General features: G+C 36.3%; 4 protein-coding genes and 1 non-coding gene across 5 annotated transcripts; 2 read left to right on the plus strand and 3 right to left on the minus strand.

Annotated features, from left to right (window-relative positions):
- Positions 1-882: 882 nt before the first annotated feature.
- Positions 883-3838, minus strand: LOC147927750 (ethylene response sensor 2-like). The gene is made up of 3 exons (XM_087484857.1): positions 3398-3838; positions 1277-3060; positions 883-1188 (listed from the first exon to the last, which is right to left on the minus strand). The coding sequence occupies exons 2-3, from the start codon at positions 3041-3043 to the stop codon at positions 1060-1062; spliced, it is 1896 nt and encodes a 631-aa protein (XP_087340983.1). The 5' UTR covers positions 3044-3060; positions 3398-3838; the 3' UTR covers positions 883-1059.
- Positions 3839-4938: 1100 nt separating this feature from the next.
- Positions 4939-5009, plus strand: TRNAG-GCC (transfer RNA glycine (anticodon GCC)). The gene has a single exon. It is a non-coding gene; the product is annotated as a tRNA-Gly (tRNA).
- A 1229-nt stretch (positions 5010-6238) lies between these two features.
- On the minus strand, positions 6239-7269 carry LOC104738950 (uncharacterized protein At4g14450, chloroplastic). The gene has a single exon (XM_010459173.3). The coding sequence runs from the start codon at positions 6706-6708 to the stop codon at positions 6403-6405; it is 306 nt and encodes a 101-aa protein (XP_010457475.2). The 5' UTR covers positions 6709-7269; the 3' UTR covers positions 6239-6402.
- Positions 7270-8067: 798 nt separating this feature from the next.
- Positions 8068-9889, minus strand: LOC104738952 (uncharacterized). The gene is made up of 5 exons (XM_010459174.3): positions 9616-9889; positions 8964-9078; positions 8751-8840; positions 8562-8660; positions 8068-8379 (listed from the first exon to the last, which is right to left on the minus strand). Exons 1-5 carry the CDS (start codon positions 9681-9683, stop codon positions 8269-8271), a joined length of 483 nt encoding a protein of 160 aa, XP_010457476.2. The 5' UTR covers positions 9684-9889; the 3' UTR covers positions 8068-8268.
- A 3259-nt stretch (positions 9890-13148) lies between these two features.
- On the plus strand, positions 13149-14652 carry LOC104730748 (glutathione S-transferase T3-like). The gene is made up of 2 exons (XM_010449953.3): positions 13149-14159; positions 14281-14652. Exon 1 carries the CDS (start codon positions 13149-13151, stop codon positions 14157-14159), a length of 1011 nt encoding a protein of 336 aa, XP_010448255.2. The 3' UTR covers positions 14281-14652.
- Positions 14653-15325: the final 673 nt, after the last annotated feature.

Consider the following 15325-nt stretch of genomic DNA (forward strand, 5'->3'; position numbering starts at 1 on the left):
GCAAGACTGACTTGGGCTCTCGCTTCCTTTGCTGCTCCTCCGGAAGGTGTATGGTCGGACTCTATCTACCAAAATCTTCACGATGTGATGAACTTCAAAGACCTACAACATGAGAATACCTCAAATATCTTAAACCCGGTATGGATTCTCTGGAGACTCTGGAAAAATAGAAACAGCCTGATCTTTCAAGGCAAAGAATTTTCAGGTCCAGAAATCATTGGAAAAGCAAAGGAAGATGAAGATGAATGGAGGCTTAGAGTACCACCATCACAACACATAGCACCCCAGAAAATCAAGGACGCAACAACAACTCGCTGGAACCCTCCACCAACAGGCTGGATAAAATGTAACACCGATGGAGCATGGATTGTGGATCGAACAAACTGTGGTATTGGCTGGGTTGCGAGGAATGATAAGGGTCATGTGCTTTGGGTGGGGATGAGGGCTTTGCCAAGAGTGAATACGGTGCTGGAAGCTGAGTCTGAAGCCCTTAGAGGCGCGGTGCTTATGCTGATCAGATTTAATTATCGAAAAGTGATATTTGAATCAGACTCTCAACAACTTGTGTCCATGCTTAAGGAAGAAACCGACAACCCAAATTTAGACCCGATCTTACAGGACATAAGACAAGCTTTACAGCATTTTGATGAGGTGAAGGTGCATTTCACGCCTAGGGAGGGTAATCAAGTGGCGGACAAAGTTGCGAGGGAAGCTATCTCACTTGAGAATTCTGTTCCCCGCATACTTTCATTAGTGCCTAATTGGTTAAATCATCTTGTAGAAGTGGACAAATTAATCCTGTGTACTTTTATTGGTTAATGATGAGTAGAAGTTGAGCCAAAAAAAAAAAAAAAAAAAAAAAAAAAAAAAAAGAACCATACCTTTTGCCTACATGATAGGTTAAACCTAGTTAACTTTCAGGTTTTATACAACCAAACGACAACGTTTTTAGCCTCTCTCTCTCTCTATTATCTCAACCTCCCCCCCCTACTATTTTTACAAATTCTCATATTCCACCCTTTAGTCTCTTTTTTTCACTACATTCCTCCCAATGATCGATCAGTGACTAGTTGAATATCCACCTCCCCGCGACATTACCGATCGCCTGAGTTGGAATCTGAAAACAACCGATAGGCTTTTCACCAAACCTAGACCGTCCTCCACAACCCGTACATTCCCTTGCATATACTGGTCACAAAACAAGATTAAAGAGTTCAACCATGTCATCATCTAACACATTCGGAGGTGCAGTAGCCAAAAAAAAAAAATCTCTAACCTTTACAATGTTTTCGCAGATGTCGAGACTCGGACTCTCCTCCAGGTTACTACTATTACTACTACTAGTACTACTACTACTCTCTTCACCTTCTGCAGCTACCTCAAATCCGAATCTAACTTCAATGTATTCTTTGGAATAGCCTTGTCGCCAAACCGCTTCTTGGTTATTTTTCCTATCTAATACTTCCGAGTTTCCGATTTCTGGTACAACCCATAAAGTCACATGCCCTTTGACCTTACGGTTCATTAAAACCCCAAGCATATGCAAGATCACTTGAAACACTCTTCTATCATCCCCTACGACGTAATCAGGCAATGCTCTATAAACTTCAGCCGAGAAACCAAAACCGTTCCCAACGCATAAACACCTCGCCAAGCAAGCTGTTTCCTTCACGACCGAATGCAGACTAAAACAGTGTGTCTCTGCAGCGCGTATTTTGCCGCTGTTTATATCTCCAGCGTTGTTCACAAGCTGTAAAAGCAACTCGCTGGTTCTCTTCATCGCATCCACGATAACCGTCTGGTTCTCCGGTAGTTTCCCGTCCTGAATTATCAAAGGAAGCAACCCGAGAATGGACCGCACGGGTCGCCTCATGGCATCGCTCATCATCTGCTCGAACGCAGCCTTGGCTTGATTAGCTCTCAGCGCGTTCTCCCTTGCCACCTGAAGCGCTCTGTTCTGTTCCGCAAGCTTCTCTCTCATAAGCTGAGATTCTTCAAGAATCACGGCGTGAGAGATGGCAACCGCCACTTGATCTGCCACAACTTTAACAATCTCCAGCTCTTGGTAATTCCAGTTCCTCGCCAGTCTCAACGGAAGCACACAAACCAAGATCGCATAACACATGTGGATCGCCTCAGGTGTTCCACCTTTGAAGTTACAAACACGAAGCATTGGGACTCTTATCCCAACAGTAGGACCTCCTGGTTTGCCTTGGCAAGTCACCGAGGCAAGGGCAGAGCCAGAGCTCAACATATTCACCTCTTCGCTTCTCTTAATCCTCACAACATCAGACTCAGTAATGGGTATAGAAAACCCAGCATAACCACCACCCACATTCTCATCATCATCCGTCGGTCTCAGCTCATGCGTAAGATTCATCTCCGTCTTGATCTCATTAGGGATCCAAACCGCACAGTTCTTGAGCCCCAAGGTCTTGGACAACTCCACAAGCGTCGTGTACAGGATGGTGTGTCGATCGAGAGACGTCCTAATCTTGGTGGTGAGCATACGAACATGCAAACTGGTCTCAGTCTGCTTCATAATGATGCCAACCTCACGATCGAGCTCTCTAGTCTTCTTACTCAGCATAAACTCACGAACCTTAGCCTTGAGAAGCAACGGTAAGAGAGTGACTAACGAGAGGGCGGTGAGGAAAGAGACAATCCCAGTGAGCATCTTGAAGACGGTGACAGCAGTCATGACCCAAGGAGAGTGAGGACCGTAGGTGAAACCAGAGAGCAAATGGGTCATGCCACAGAGAACAATGAAGGCAATAAACTCGCAGACGACCCAATTGTAAGGAGACGGCACATTGGTGCGGCTGACGAAGTAGAGAAGCTCGATTGGGATGGAGAAATAAGCGATAGCGATAAGAAAGTCACCGACTTTTTGAGATTCGAGGATAGACTCGAAGCTAAAGATACTGTCTTCGTCGTCGCAGTTGCATATGGAGACGCTGCCGTCGTCTTCCGCGGAAGCGGCGACGGAGCCAACTAGGAACAAGAAGAGCACAAGCCATTGAACTACCAATGTCTTTAACATCGATTACAGGGGGTTTCCTGAAAACAACAAGAAAAAGGTGAGTTTTTTTTTTGGGTTCGTACCCAGAATCGGAACTCGAGATTTTTCCAATTAAATTATGGGTCAAAAAGGTTGGAATTTCAAAGATGGTTTCTTGAAAATCAAAATCAGGAAAAGATTCAAAATTCAAAACGAAGAGTAAAGTTAATTGAAACATTCATTTCATTAGAGATTCTAATATTTTCTTCTTCTCACCAAACAAAATCATGAATGAAATCCTCATAAAATCCGCAGAAAGTTGCAAAGATGTAAAATCGAGTAAAGCCTAAACAAATTAGCAATAAAAACCATCTCACATTCATCAGAAACCATTACCTTTGGACTTGGGACTAGTATCCTCCTATATTCAAACAAGGATCAGCCAAAAAAAAATCTTCCTTCTAAAGGTTTTTAAAAGAAAAAAGGAAACGAGTCTTTTTTTTTAAAACTCTATGTTGTGGGTTTCTTCTGTGAATGTCTCTCCCTCGATCTCATGAAACTCATCAGAGAATGTAGAAAGAGAGAGATAGATAGTAGTACATGAAGAGGATGAGTCTCTCTGTCTCTCTCTTCTGTGTCTGCGAGTAAATTTACGTTTTGGAGAGAGAGAGAGAGACTGAAGAGGGAAGAAGGAAAAGGGTGGGTGGGGCCAAAGAACGGGTACATGAAGAGAACATAGACCACTTTTCGTTTTGAACACAACACGAGCACGACATCTTCTTCCCTTGACCTACGTGGACTCTTACCAAATTCAATTCCCCCCCCCCCCCCCACCCTTTTCTTTCTTTCTTTCTTTCTTTTTTTAAGGTACCCCCTACTTAATTACCGTATTCTCAAGATTTATCACCTATCTAATTTTATCTGTTAGTTTAGTTAATTACCTAAAATATATTATATTTTTTAAGATTTATTAGTTTAGTTACCTAAAATATATATTTTTTCTTGGATAATATAATATATAAATTTCCAATTTATTAGTATTGTTTTTAATGGATTTATGTACCAGAATTAATTTATATACTAGCAAAATATTTTTTATATCATGGCTGATTTACATGAATTTTAAAGATATGAATTCGATTAGGAATACCGTGGGCTCGGAATGTTTAATGTCTTATTATAATATTTTAATCATTTAATTTATTTTCTATTGTCAATGGTTGTACATGACTAAATTAATCAAAGTTTGTATTAGCTAGACTATGAATTGCAAGTAGTGTCTAACTAAACTACTCACTAGATACATTTCATACGAGAGTGTTAGACAATTCAAATATAGATGCTATTTTTATTCAAATATATATATATATATATGTATGCTATTTATTCGTTTTTTCGTTTGTTACACGTTATATTGACCTACCTTTGCTACTTAGACATGATTTAGTTAAACACTCCATCTCTTTATTCAATAACATACCGAATCAATTTTGTGTGCTTGGGCCTACCGCAACTTAACTCTTTTCATAAAATGAGTCTATCTCTTTTAAGTGCCAGGAACATCTCTTTGGATCCAAAATTTACTAAAATATCTAATTTTTATTAGCAATTTTCTCATTTGGTAATGTTTCCCTTTCTAGAAATTGATATGATATTCAAACCCACACTAACTTTTATTTTCTAAATTACCGAATTATTCACACCAATGCAAAACTGTATATTTTGATTGCCCTTTTTGAAATTAGTACAAGCAGCATACAGTATAACTACATAACCAACAACGAATAATTTTCGTTTAAAAAAAAAAAAATGCACCCAAAAATATCTCTAGGAACCGAGATATTTTTACAATATTTGGAGCATTTGGAGTGAGTGGTCAATTTACAATATTTATGTTAACATTATTTAAAAACTAATTTGAATGTATGGTCGAACAAGCACCAGTGGTCTAGTGGTAGAATAGTACCCTGCCACGGTACAGACCCGGGTTCGATTCCCGGCTGGTGCACTTAATTTTTTGCTAATATGTGAACTTTTTAAAAAATTCAATAGCTATTGCGACGTGTCGAGTGATGAACACGTGCTGATTCCTTTACTTTTCTGTCCACATTCTGGTTACAGGTACAATACAAATGTCTCTGTCTTTTTTGAGAAATCCCTGGTACGAATGCATGCATCATAAAGCTCTTCTTTTTTCTATCAAAGAAATAAAAAAATAGTGCATGAACCTTTTTCCACTTAAGCCAATACATATGCAAATCAAAACAGATGTACACAGAATCATTTTACTTTTTGCATGAGACCACAGATCTTTGTCTTTAAAGGCGATCAGTACAATACTAGTAATGTCTGATAGACGTTTCATTTACAAGGCAGGAGAAGGACTAAACTTTTGATCCCAAAAAAAAAAAAAAAAAAAAAAAAAGAGAAGGACTAAATTTGGTAATATGGATACCGATCTGAAACTTACTATATGAGTTAATTGGTTCCCTAGTTGTTGCCTTCTTTCTTGATTACACAAGCACGAACAAACCTAAAACTCTGATACCACATGTCAATTCGTGATAACAGCAACTTGTCGGCCTGCGACTTTAACCCGACCCGAAGCCGCCGACCCGACCCAAAATTTTCGGGTTTCGGTTCAACCAAATTTAGGGTTCGGTTTTATTCGGAAGGATTGAAAATCTAGTTTGGTACCCGATCCAAACCCCGATTTTTTAATAAAAATAAAAATTATACCGAAATATACCGTAATTTAACCGGTTTAAACCAGATTTGTACAGATTTCAATCGGTTTTAAATTTCGATTTATGGATCCCTGGTTAAATTTTATATACAGTACTACTCGTTTTACATTAGTTAATTAGCTAAAAAAAAATTTTTTTTTACGTTTTCGTTTGTTCATCAATTTAATTAGATTTACCAATCGACTTTTTTTTTGTCACCTAGATATACAAAGACATCTTGATATAATAAGCGTCTACAACTTAAAGAAAACATATATATAAAAGAAATTTAATTTACTTGCTGAAATTCTTATTAAAATTTATATTTTGTAGTGCCAAACGAATATCAATATATAATTAATTATAATTGCCACATAAATTATACGGCGATTATAGTTTCTTCGTGTCTAATATGAAATAATACACTATATATAGTATAGCTAGTTTATAATTCATAGTTACATATGAAGGAAATAACAACATTAAACCAAAAATCTTTAACAAAGAAAAAAACATTAAACCAAACATATATATTGCATAAAGATGATACATAATAGCTAGTATGTTTAATATAAATAAGATATGCAATTTTTATCACATATGATCGGCATATAAAAAGCATAAAAATATTTATGTATTTGTGTGCTATACCTAATAATTACTATTAAGTGGCCGTTAATTTGGCCATGCAAACGGCTGATTCGATGACGGCGCTGGCTTGTAATAAAACGGAGCCGCAGGGTGCTGCCACTTCTTGAAAACCGGGGGCTTCTCCGCCTCTTTTCCCCACCGTTGCTCCTCCCTCTTCATTACCGCCGGTGGCTTCTGCGGCGGCGGCGACTCCGTAGGTGATAAAAGAGGAATAGCCACTTTCCAATTCGCTTCCGAAGGGTTTATCTTTAGAGGCGGTGGAGCACGCCGCTGAAGCCTACTGGACTTTCGGTTACCTCCGCGGGAAATATTTCTTGCCGTTGACGACATCGCCGGAACTTCTTGTTGTATATATTTTGATAATATCTATATACGAGTACTTGTGTGTATATATAGAGAATGGAGTGTTCAAGAGTGTGTGCTTGGCTTGTGTTCTGGTTAAACGGTCGAATCTTTTAATTATTTGCTTTTTTTTTGTCAAGTGTTTTTCCTTTTGACCAGTAGACTAATAAACTACTAAATTATAACTTTGACTATATTCTCATGTATGAGGACTATGTAAGTAAATCTTTTACAGTTTTTTTTTTTAATTTATTTAGGAAAATAATTTCGTTTAGTGCTTAAAAGTGTATGAAGAACTGTGAAAGCTCGTCAGTTTGCAAACCTCCAAAATTCGTAGGTTTCGCCCATTATTTCACTAATTAGTCTTTATTGACAAGACATTTTGTAAATCTCTGGTGCATTTCTTCTGCTTATATGTATAACAATTGTATTCAACCAATTAATTTAACTCTGTTAACTGCAGTTCAGATTATGAAAAAAAATTTCCATACTACCGTTTAAAAGAAAAAAAAAAAAAAAAAAAAAAAAAAAAAAAAAAAAAGAAGAAACCATTTGAGGTAAAAAATATATAAAATTTGAAAACAAAAATACAAAGCTTGTATTTTTGAGTTAAGTATTAACACAATTTTTTTATTTAACTCTACAGCTTATATTTATTTGACCTAAAATTAAAGTATATAGTTATTATTAAATTATTCTGTTGGTGACAGTTATTTGCCAAACAATATTTTTTCCAATCAGTTGTTTGTTTGGCATTGTTGGTAACTTTTGTTAATAAATGAATGAATTAATTTCTAAAAAGCAAAAGAGTGATAAAGACCATATAAACTTTAGACCAAGGAGATAATATAACTTTTGTTTTCCTATACCAACTTTAGACTAACCAATACCTTCATTACCAATTTAATTTATTTTGAGAGATTTTGTGTGCCACATATAATGGAAAGAATCATATTCTAGTTTAAAAAAAAAACAAAAGGTAATATGTCTTTGAATAAATTAATCAAAATCTCTTATTCTAATTATCACAAAAATAATTAGCGGTTTAGGTTCTCTATAAATAACTTTTATGCAAAACACAAATCAGATACGACAAATTTATTGATGTGATATCGTATTATCTTACGCATATTAAGCTTGTCCATTAGATTTCGGCTGTAATATTAGACTATAGTACTATACTAGACAAGACATTCTCGTAAATACCACATTTTAAAGTGTAAACGGTTGCAAGGACCCTGTTTGCATAACAAAATAGCACAAGAAGAAAAAATGAAATTTACGAGTCATCAAACCCACGGCTCTAACGGATGATGATCCCAAAAAAAACATAATTTCTCGACCCAATTTTAAAAAATCACTGGAAAGAATTGTATGAATCAGCAAAAGAAAACTCGTACATCCCAAAGTTAAATCAAAACTAATGAATAGATAGAATACGAAATACGGCTAATTTTAAAATCCTACAAAAAGTTGTAAGGAAGAAAAATAAAGGTAGTGGAGACACCAGAAGCTGTTCTTGTGTCTGTGGAAGAGAATGGAAGAACTCTACGCAGCTTTAGGCTTGTGAGTCCTCTTCTTCACAATCCTCTTGGTCGAGGTCGGCGTCGAATTCTTCATTCCAATAAAAAAGAGCAGTGCCCCAAGAAGCGCAACGCTCTGTGATAAAACATCAACGCAAACGAATGAGACACATCAAAGAGGATTTGGGGATTCAGAAGAGGCCATACAGGAACATTCTTTTTTATTCAGAGTAAGTTCAGCTAGAAGAACAAGAACCCGCCCCATGGCAAAAGCAAAGTTAAAACACGAGTAAATGAAGGAAAAGTATTAAGACAAACCTGCAAGAATTCAGTCAATAGAAGAGAGAACTGGCGGTCCTCTGGTCCGTAGTTGTAAAAATCATATAAAATTGGACTGACAACCACCAAGTAGACAGCCTAAGAAACAAACAATTGAAATCCAAAAATCAAGACAACAACAACTAAAAGCTTTGGATATTATTTAACAAAAAGTGAAGAAATCCAAACCAGAAGATAGGCACCAAAGATGTTGCCAATAACAAAAAGCAAGCCTCCAAGTCCTTTCAGAGCAACAATAGTCCATACCACTTGTTTCACCTATCAAAAAGTTCGTTTTCCAAGTCAGACAGAAACATAAATAGAGACATCCAATTAATAAAAGACATGAAGACAAGGAACCACTAACACAATAAAGATAAGAGTAGGAGGAGATGGCCATACCTCTACGTTGGGAAACGCAACTCCAAATCTGGAAGAGAGATGGGCTTTGGTCAGATGAAGCTTTGGAGCTAACTCTTTAGCTGCTGGACCACCGTCAGCTCCAAAATCAGTGAACCTAAATAAGATGTCCAGATCAGTAGTCATATATTTATATAGAGTCAATGAATGTTTGGGAGTGAAAATTTGAACCGACACACAAATCACAGTATACTATGTCACTTCTCACCCTATCTCAGACCAGAATTGTGAAAGAAAAAAACTAGAATAAAGCACCAATGTGTCCTCTCCTCCAATGCAGTGAGGGATTTAAAAGATAAAAACAATGAGCAAATCACACAATGATAGAATAAGATATTACACACAATCTGCGTATAGAGTTAAATTACTGAAACAATCGATTAAGGAATTCTAAAGACCTAAAGTTAAGAAGACAAAGCAGTAAAAAATCATCATCAAGCAAAAGCCCTAGATTTACACCCTAGATGTCCAAAATCAAACAGTTTGCTTTAGCGGGAAGATTCTCAATCAAATCGGATCTAGCAAAAGTTAAAATTTCCTAGAAAGAAGATGTCGTCGTACCCTAATCACAAAAACAATTTGGGGAGAAACCAAAGAGATGAATTAAAAAAGGAAAAAAAAAAAAAAAACTCACATTTGCCAAGCGGAGAGGATGAATAGAGAAGCGAAGAGAACTCTTCCAAGAAAAGAGAAGAAACCCATTCTCTGAATCTCTCTCTGTGTCTCAAGGTGCTCTCTGGTGTGGTTTGCCGTCAGAGAGACGCTCGGATCTTTCTCGGTGACCTATTCGGTTCCTCTGCTTTTTGCCTTTAAAAAAGCAAAAACAAAAAATCCCAAACCGAAGTCAACCGAACCGAGGACAAACCCGTAGATAATTTAAGCTAATGTTCGGTTCCTCTGGTTCACTTAATATAACAAAGGGTAATTCCCAAACATAGTTAAAACACTTAAATTAAAACTTTTAATTCCTTTATATATATATATATTGTGTTAAATAAACCTTTTTATTTTTTAAACTAAAATATATATTTTCTAATCTTAAATAAATTTAAGTGTTAAATTTAAAATACGTTGACAACAAACAAAGTTTAACATGTTTTCAGTTCAAATTTAACACTTAATTAATATTTTAATTTTTTCATAAAATATTATTTTTAAATAACTTTTTTTTTATTTAAAACAAAATACATATTTTCTAATCTTAAAAAATTTGAGTGATAAATTTTTAAAATAGGATTGAAAACAAACCAAAATTAGGCATTTTGTCCTTAGAATTTTGTTTGATACATTAGTTTTAGAGTTAGAAATTTTACATATTTTCACATCATAAAAATTTAATACTTAAACTAATATTTTAATAAAATGTTGTTTTAAATAAACGATCTCGTGAGGTGAACAAAAAGAAAACATTTTGATTTTCAACTTGAATATATATATATATATATATATTTATTATCTTAAATATAAATATTATATCTGGATATGTTGAAAATAAATTCTAATTTAAGCATCATACCTTTATGATTTTTTTTTTTTTTATGTTTCGGAGTTTGGTGTTGTAAAATTAATAAGGTGGACTAAAAAAAATTAACATGTAACACTAATTTAACATTTAAGTCAAAAAAAAAAAAAAATTAAAACAAAACGTTTTCCTTATATTGGGCCGTTATGCCTTTAAAAGCCTTTCAAGTTTTAAGCCTTACAAGTTGTATTTTAGTATTGGAATTTAAAATTTGAGAAAATTACCAACAGTTTTCTTTTAACACATTAATGAAAACACTATACACTATTCAGTAGCTTCTAATCTTCTATGCTACGTATTTCAAGTACTCATCAACTCCTTCGACTTACCAACAGTGAACACATGAAAAAAAGTAGGCAGCTAACACATATATATATATATATATATATATATATATATATATATATCTGTCTCTCCTATTTTCACCCTCCAAAATAATTTTAATAAATTAACCTTAGAAAATAACAAACAAAATACACAAAATCATAATATAAAAATTAAAGAAAGAAGAGAAAGACAATTAGAGCATGATTAGTGGGGAGTACTCACAAAGTTACTCCACTATTTGGGCCCCAAAATAATATTAAACAACCCAAAAATGGGTCCATTATCGAAGAATCGATACCCTGGGAAGGAGTTTGAGCAACACTTGAAGAACGCTACGTGGCGACTTGTGAATGGGTGTTTGTTAAATATAAAAACGTTTTTTTTTTATTTTTTACTCATTTTCTTTTCTTTTCTTCCCCAAAGTCTCTCTCTCTTCTCTCTCGAGAACTCCGGCGAAAGAAATGGCGATTCATATGTAATCGGGAAAAGAAGAAAGAGAGAAGAATCGAGTTATCAATTGGATTAAGCAGTCTGCCCAAGTGATCTTCTTCATTCTTAAGGGTTTCGTTCCTATCCTTCTAGGGTTTGTTCTCTCTCTCTCTCAATCCAATTGCATCGCTCTGTTATTCTTTTTCTTAACGCGTCGCGTCTCTGATTTTTTTGTTTTGTTTCTTCGTCGTCTCTTGTTGCAGGTTTTTTAAAGCAAGTTTAATCTGATTGTCGCTCACACGGCCTCTAGGTGAGTTCCTCTTCTAGGATTTGGCTTTGATCTTTCGGTGATTGATTTATCGTGTTGCTTCCTCTGTTTTTTTTTTTACTAACTTGTTTCTTCTTCTTCTTCTTCTCCTTCTGTCTCTCGCAGGTGCTTTTTGGAAGCATGGCTTTCGTCTCTGAAATCTCAACTTCTTCTAGGGTTTGATCTCTAAATTGATTTCTATTACATAGGGTTTTTTTTTCATTCACTCGAATTCCTTATATTTACTCATATTTCTATTATTATATTTTTTTGTAAATCCAGATTGATTGATTGCGGAGGATAACTGTAGTATTGATCGATCGGCGATTGAGGAGGATACTAAGATCTCTCCCTGATGGTTTGATTGAGGAGGAGGGCACTAAGATCTTCTTGGGTTTTTATTCAAAGGATGGATCACAACTAGCAGCAATATGAAGGGACAAGTAAGTTTGCAGCCATGAGCTTAGACTTGCTTATTATATATATGTCTTGTTATTTTGTTTCTTATCTCTTGTCTCTAGCTAACTTTTGGTATGCATGTTTTCTTTTCTTTTTTGTTGCATCAGCCTCAAGGATTTGTCTCTTGACTAGCAGATAAAGGCATCAATGGAGATGATGACTTGCCAAAGCGCAAGACCTTTTGTGGTTTCTGGGACTAAGATCTCTCGGTGATGGTTGAGAAAGAGTGGAGTCTTCTCTTTGTTTGTTTTCCTAATCTCTCCCATATTTACTCTCTTTTTTGATATAGTGAAATAACTGTTGATATGGCTTTTTTATTTTCCTCTTAGGAGTTGAAAAACCGACGACCATCATTGTGGCTTATGTAAGTTAACTGATTAACTATGTTCATCTCTCTTTCTTCTTTTACATGAATTTTGAGATTTACCAAGTTATACTACTAACCCTGCTTCTGATGATGTTTTCTCTTTCTAGTTTCAGCTGATTTGTGCACAGGCTCTTGGATTGCCATTAGAGCAGCCAAAGAGTGTAAACATGGAGAGGTTGCAAAAGGTGAAACTTCGTGGGGCTCTTTAAGCTCCTCTCGAAACCACCAGAGGTTTGCTTTTTATTATGAGATTATTCTGTTGTTCTTGTTAAGAGTACAATGTTTTTGTTTCTGTTTATGTGATTTATATTGACTATTTTTACATGTTTGTGCGAGGTCAAATGGAGATCATTTGGAATGATTATTCATGAAGCGGACTGCAGCGTTTTGGATTCTCTTATTTGAAAAGGTATGGTACGACAGCTTTCATATGTTGTTGATAGTTATTGTTTGCGATTGTGTGTTGGGATGAATTAGTGTTAGATTAGGTAATAGTCAAGTCAGGACATTGATGATTGCTTTTTTGTTTGTTGGAGTTCTTAAATACGAATAGTACTTGATTAGAGAGATACTTGTCGAGTAGGTTGTTTTAATGTAATAAATTTGTGGTTGTTGTAGTTAATTTACAACCATAAATTTGAAAACCCAAAACCACTTGAGCTCAATATAAACCCTCCATGTTAGCACTAACATAAACCATTAACTTTTTCTATACAAACCCTTTTCTTTTAACATCAGCTTTCACTAAAACAACCAATGGATCCTAGAAGCCTTATTCGTAATCCACATACATATTTTGTTGATCTTATGAATTCTCAAAAAGACTCTAACTCCCAAGATAATCCAATTCTTCCAAATACATTCTCTTCTCAGCCTGTCCACTTTACCCAAACCCTCTCTTCTCAGCCTGTCAACTTTACCCAAACCCTCTCTTCTCAGCCTGTCAACTGTGGGCCTAGATTCTCTTCTCAGCCGTTTCAGTTTAGGCCGGCATCTGAAGATGATGATTGTATCGAGGTTGAGGTTGATGAGGATGAAGAAGACGAAGGAAGGGGAATAAGAAAGCGGTGGACTGCAGAGGAGGATGTTAACCTCATAAGCGCTTGGTTAAACACAAGCAAGGATCCAGTTGTAAGTAATGAGCAGCGGCTACAAAGTTTCTGGAAGAGGGTTGCTGCCTACTACAAAGCTAACTATGGGTCATCTGTTTCAAATGCAAGAGGGCCTACACAATGTAAGGCTAGGTGGAGCAAGATAAACCATGGAGTCAATAAGTTTGTGGGCTGTTACGCACAAGCGAGTTCAAGAAGAAAGAGTGGAGAATCAGAAGATGATGTATTGAGCATGGCGTATGAGCTTTACAAGAACGACAAGGGCAAGCCATTTCTGCTAGGACATTGCTGGAGGGAACTGAAGCATGATCAGAAATGGATCACGGAGGAGTGTAGCCATAAGCGGACTAAACTCGCTTCAGATGGAGCAGGAGCATCCTCACCCGGAGAGTGCAATGATGGAGCTGAGATGAGGCCTCCGGGGGTTAAAGCTTCTAAGAAAAAAGGGAAGAAACCGGCTGTGACTATTGATGTAGAGGATGGTTCTGTTGGTAAGCTAGACAAGATCATTGCAATGAAAGAACAAGAACAAGCGGCTAAAGAGAGACACGGCAAAATGAGACTGCTAGACAGCCTCCTTAACAAGACTGAACTAACAAGTGCCGAACAACTTCTTAGGGACAAACTCGTTGACCAAATGTTGACAAACACTTAGGTTTGGGTTTAACTCTTTTGTGTGTAACTATCCTCTTTTGTGTTTAACTCTTGTTTTCATTAAACTTATGCTATATGTTGTTTGTTTAACACTTGTTTTGTTTTTTGTTCTTTTGTTTCAGGTTTTGCGACAACAAATTAAGGTGATACGAGAAGGGAAACATGTGTTGTCAAAGACATAGATGTGTTGTGTTTACACCCGTGGAGGGGTGTTGTTTTTAGTTGTTGTCTTGTTGTCTTGTTGTCACGGGTCTGTGAGTTGTTGTCTTGTTGTCTTGTTGTCACGGGTCTGTGAGTTGTTAACTCTTTTGTAACCCGTGGAGGGGTGTTTTGTAACACGGGTTGTGAGTTGTTGTCTTCTGTTTTGTTTTGGTTGTCTTGTGTCTTGCAAGGACAGTCACAGATTTGTTTGTGTTGTTTTGTCTTTTGTAAGGGTTGTATTGCCCACTTGGTACTTTGTGTTTGCTGTTAAGACTATATATTCACTTCTCCTACTCTTTCATCGTTTTACATCAATGCTTTCTGATTATTCTCTTCCGATTATTCTCTTCTCTTTCATCCTATCTTCACTTCTACTACTCAACCAAATAAAATTTCCTTTGCTCAACCTTTTCACTTCTACTACTCAACCAAATATACCTTGTAACCTAAACCCTTTTCCTATACAAAATAAATCACACTTCCCATAAGCCTTCTACTATATCCAAATTGCAAAAAAATGTCTAATTGGAGTTCCGATCAAGAAGTTGATGATATTGTAGAAGAGGAAGTTGATAGTATAGTGGAGATGATCCAATACAACTACACTCACCCATATGTACCACCAGCTCCAATAATCCGAAGAGTGCACATTGAGAGAGACCGTGAAGAAGGCCACACTCGGTTGTGGAATGATTATTTTAGTGATAATCCAACTTACACTAACGCTATGTTCCGTCGTCGCTTTAGAATGAACAAACCATTGTTCCTTCGTATTGTTACCGCTATTGAGAATGGAGTCCCATACTTCAGACAAAGGCGAGATGCTACTGGAAGGCTTGGTCTTTCTGCACTTCAGAAATGTACGGCAGCTATTCGTTTGATGGCTTACGGATATACGGCAGATGCGGTGGATGAATATTTACGACTCGCTGAAACAACCTCCCACAAATGCCTTCTACATTTTGT

Source organism: Camelina sativa, chromosome 14, assembly GCF_030686135.1.
Source record: "Camelina sativa cultivar CO46 ecotype springtype chromosome 14, ASM3068613v1".
Taxonomy (NCBI): domain Eukaryota; kingdom Viridiplantae; phylum Streptophyta; class Magnoliopsida; order Brassicales; family Brassicaceae; genus Camelina; species Camelina sativa.

Bases quoted from the DNA above. Each gene is read 5' to 3' on its own strand.
- LOC147927750 (XM_087484857.1), bottom strand. From the start codon at position 3,043: ATGTTAAAGACATTGGTAGTTCAATGGCTTGTGCTCTTCTTGTTCCTA. The intron at 1,189-1,276 runs GTTAGAGATTTT...TTTTGTGACCAG, and splicing joins TCTGCGAAAACATTGTAAAG to TATATGCAAGGGAATGTACG.
- LOC104738950 (XM_010459173.3), bottom strand. From the start codon at position 6,708: ATGTCGTCAACGGCAAGAAATATTTCCCGCGGAGGTAACCGAAAGTCC.
- LOC104738952 (XM_010459174.3), bottom strand. From the start codon at position 9,683: ATGGGTTTCTTCTCTTTTCTTGGAAGAGTTCTCTTCGCTTCTCTATTC. The intron at 9,079-9,615 runs GTGAGTTTTTTT...CATCTTATTTAG, and splicing joins ATCCTCTCCGCTTGGCAAAT to GTTCACTGATTTTGGAGCTG. The intron at 8,661-8,750 runs GTTTGGATTTCT...TTTGTTTCTTAG, and splicing joins TCTTTGGTGCCTATCTTCTG to GCTGTCTACTTGGTGGTTGT.
- LOC104730748 (XM_010449953.3), top strand. From the start codon at position 13,149: ATGGATCCTAGAAGCCTTATTCGTAATCCACATACATATTTTGTTGAT.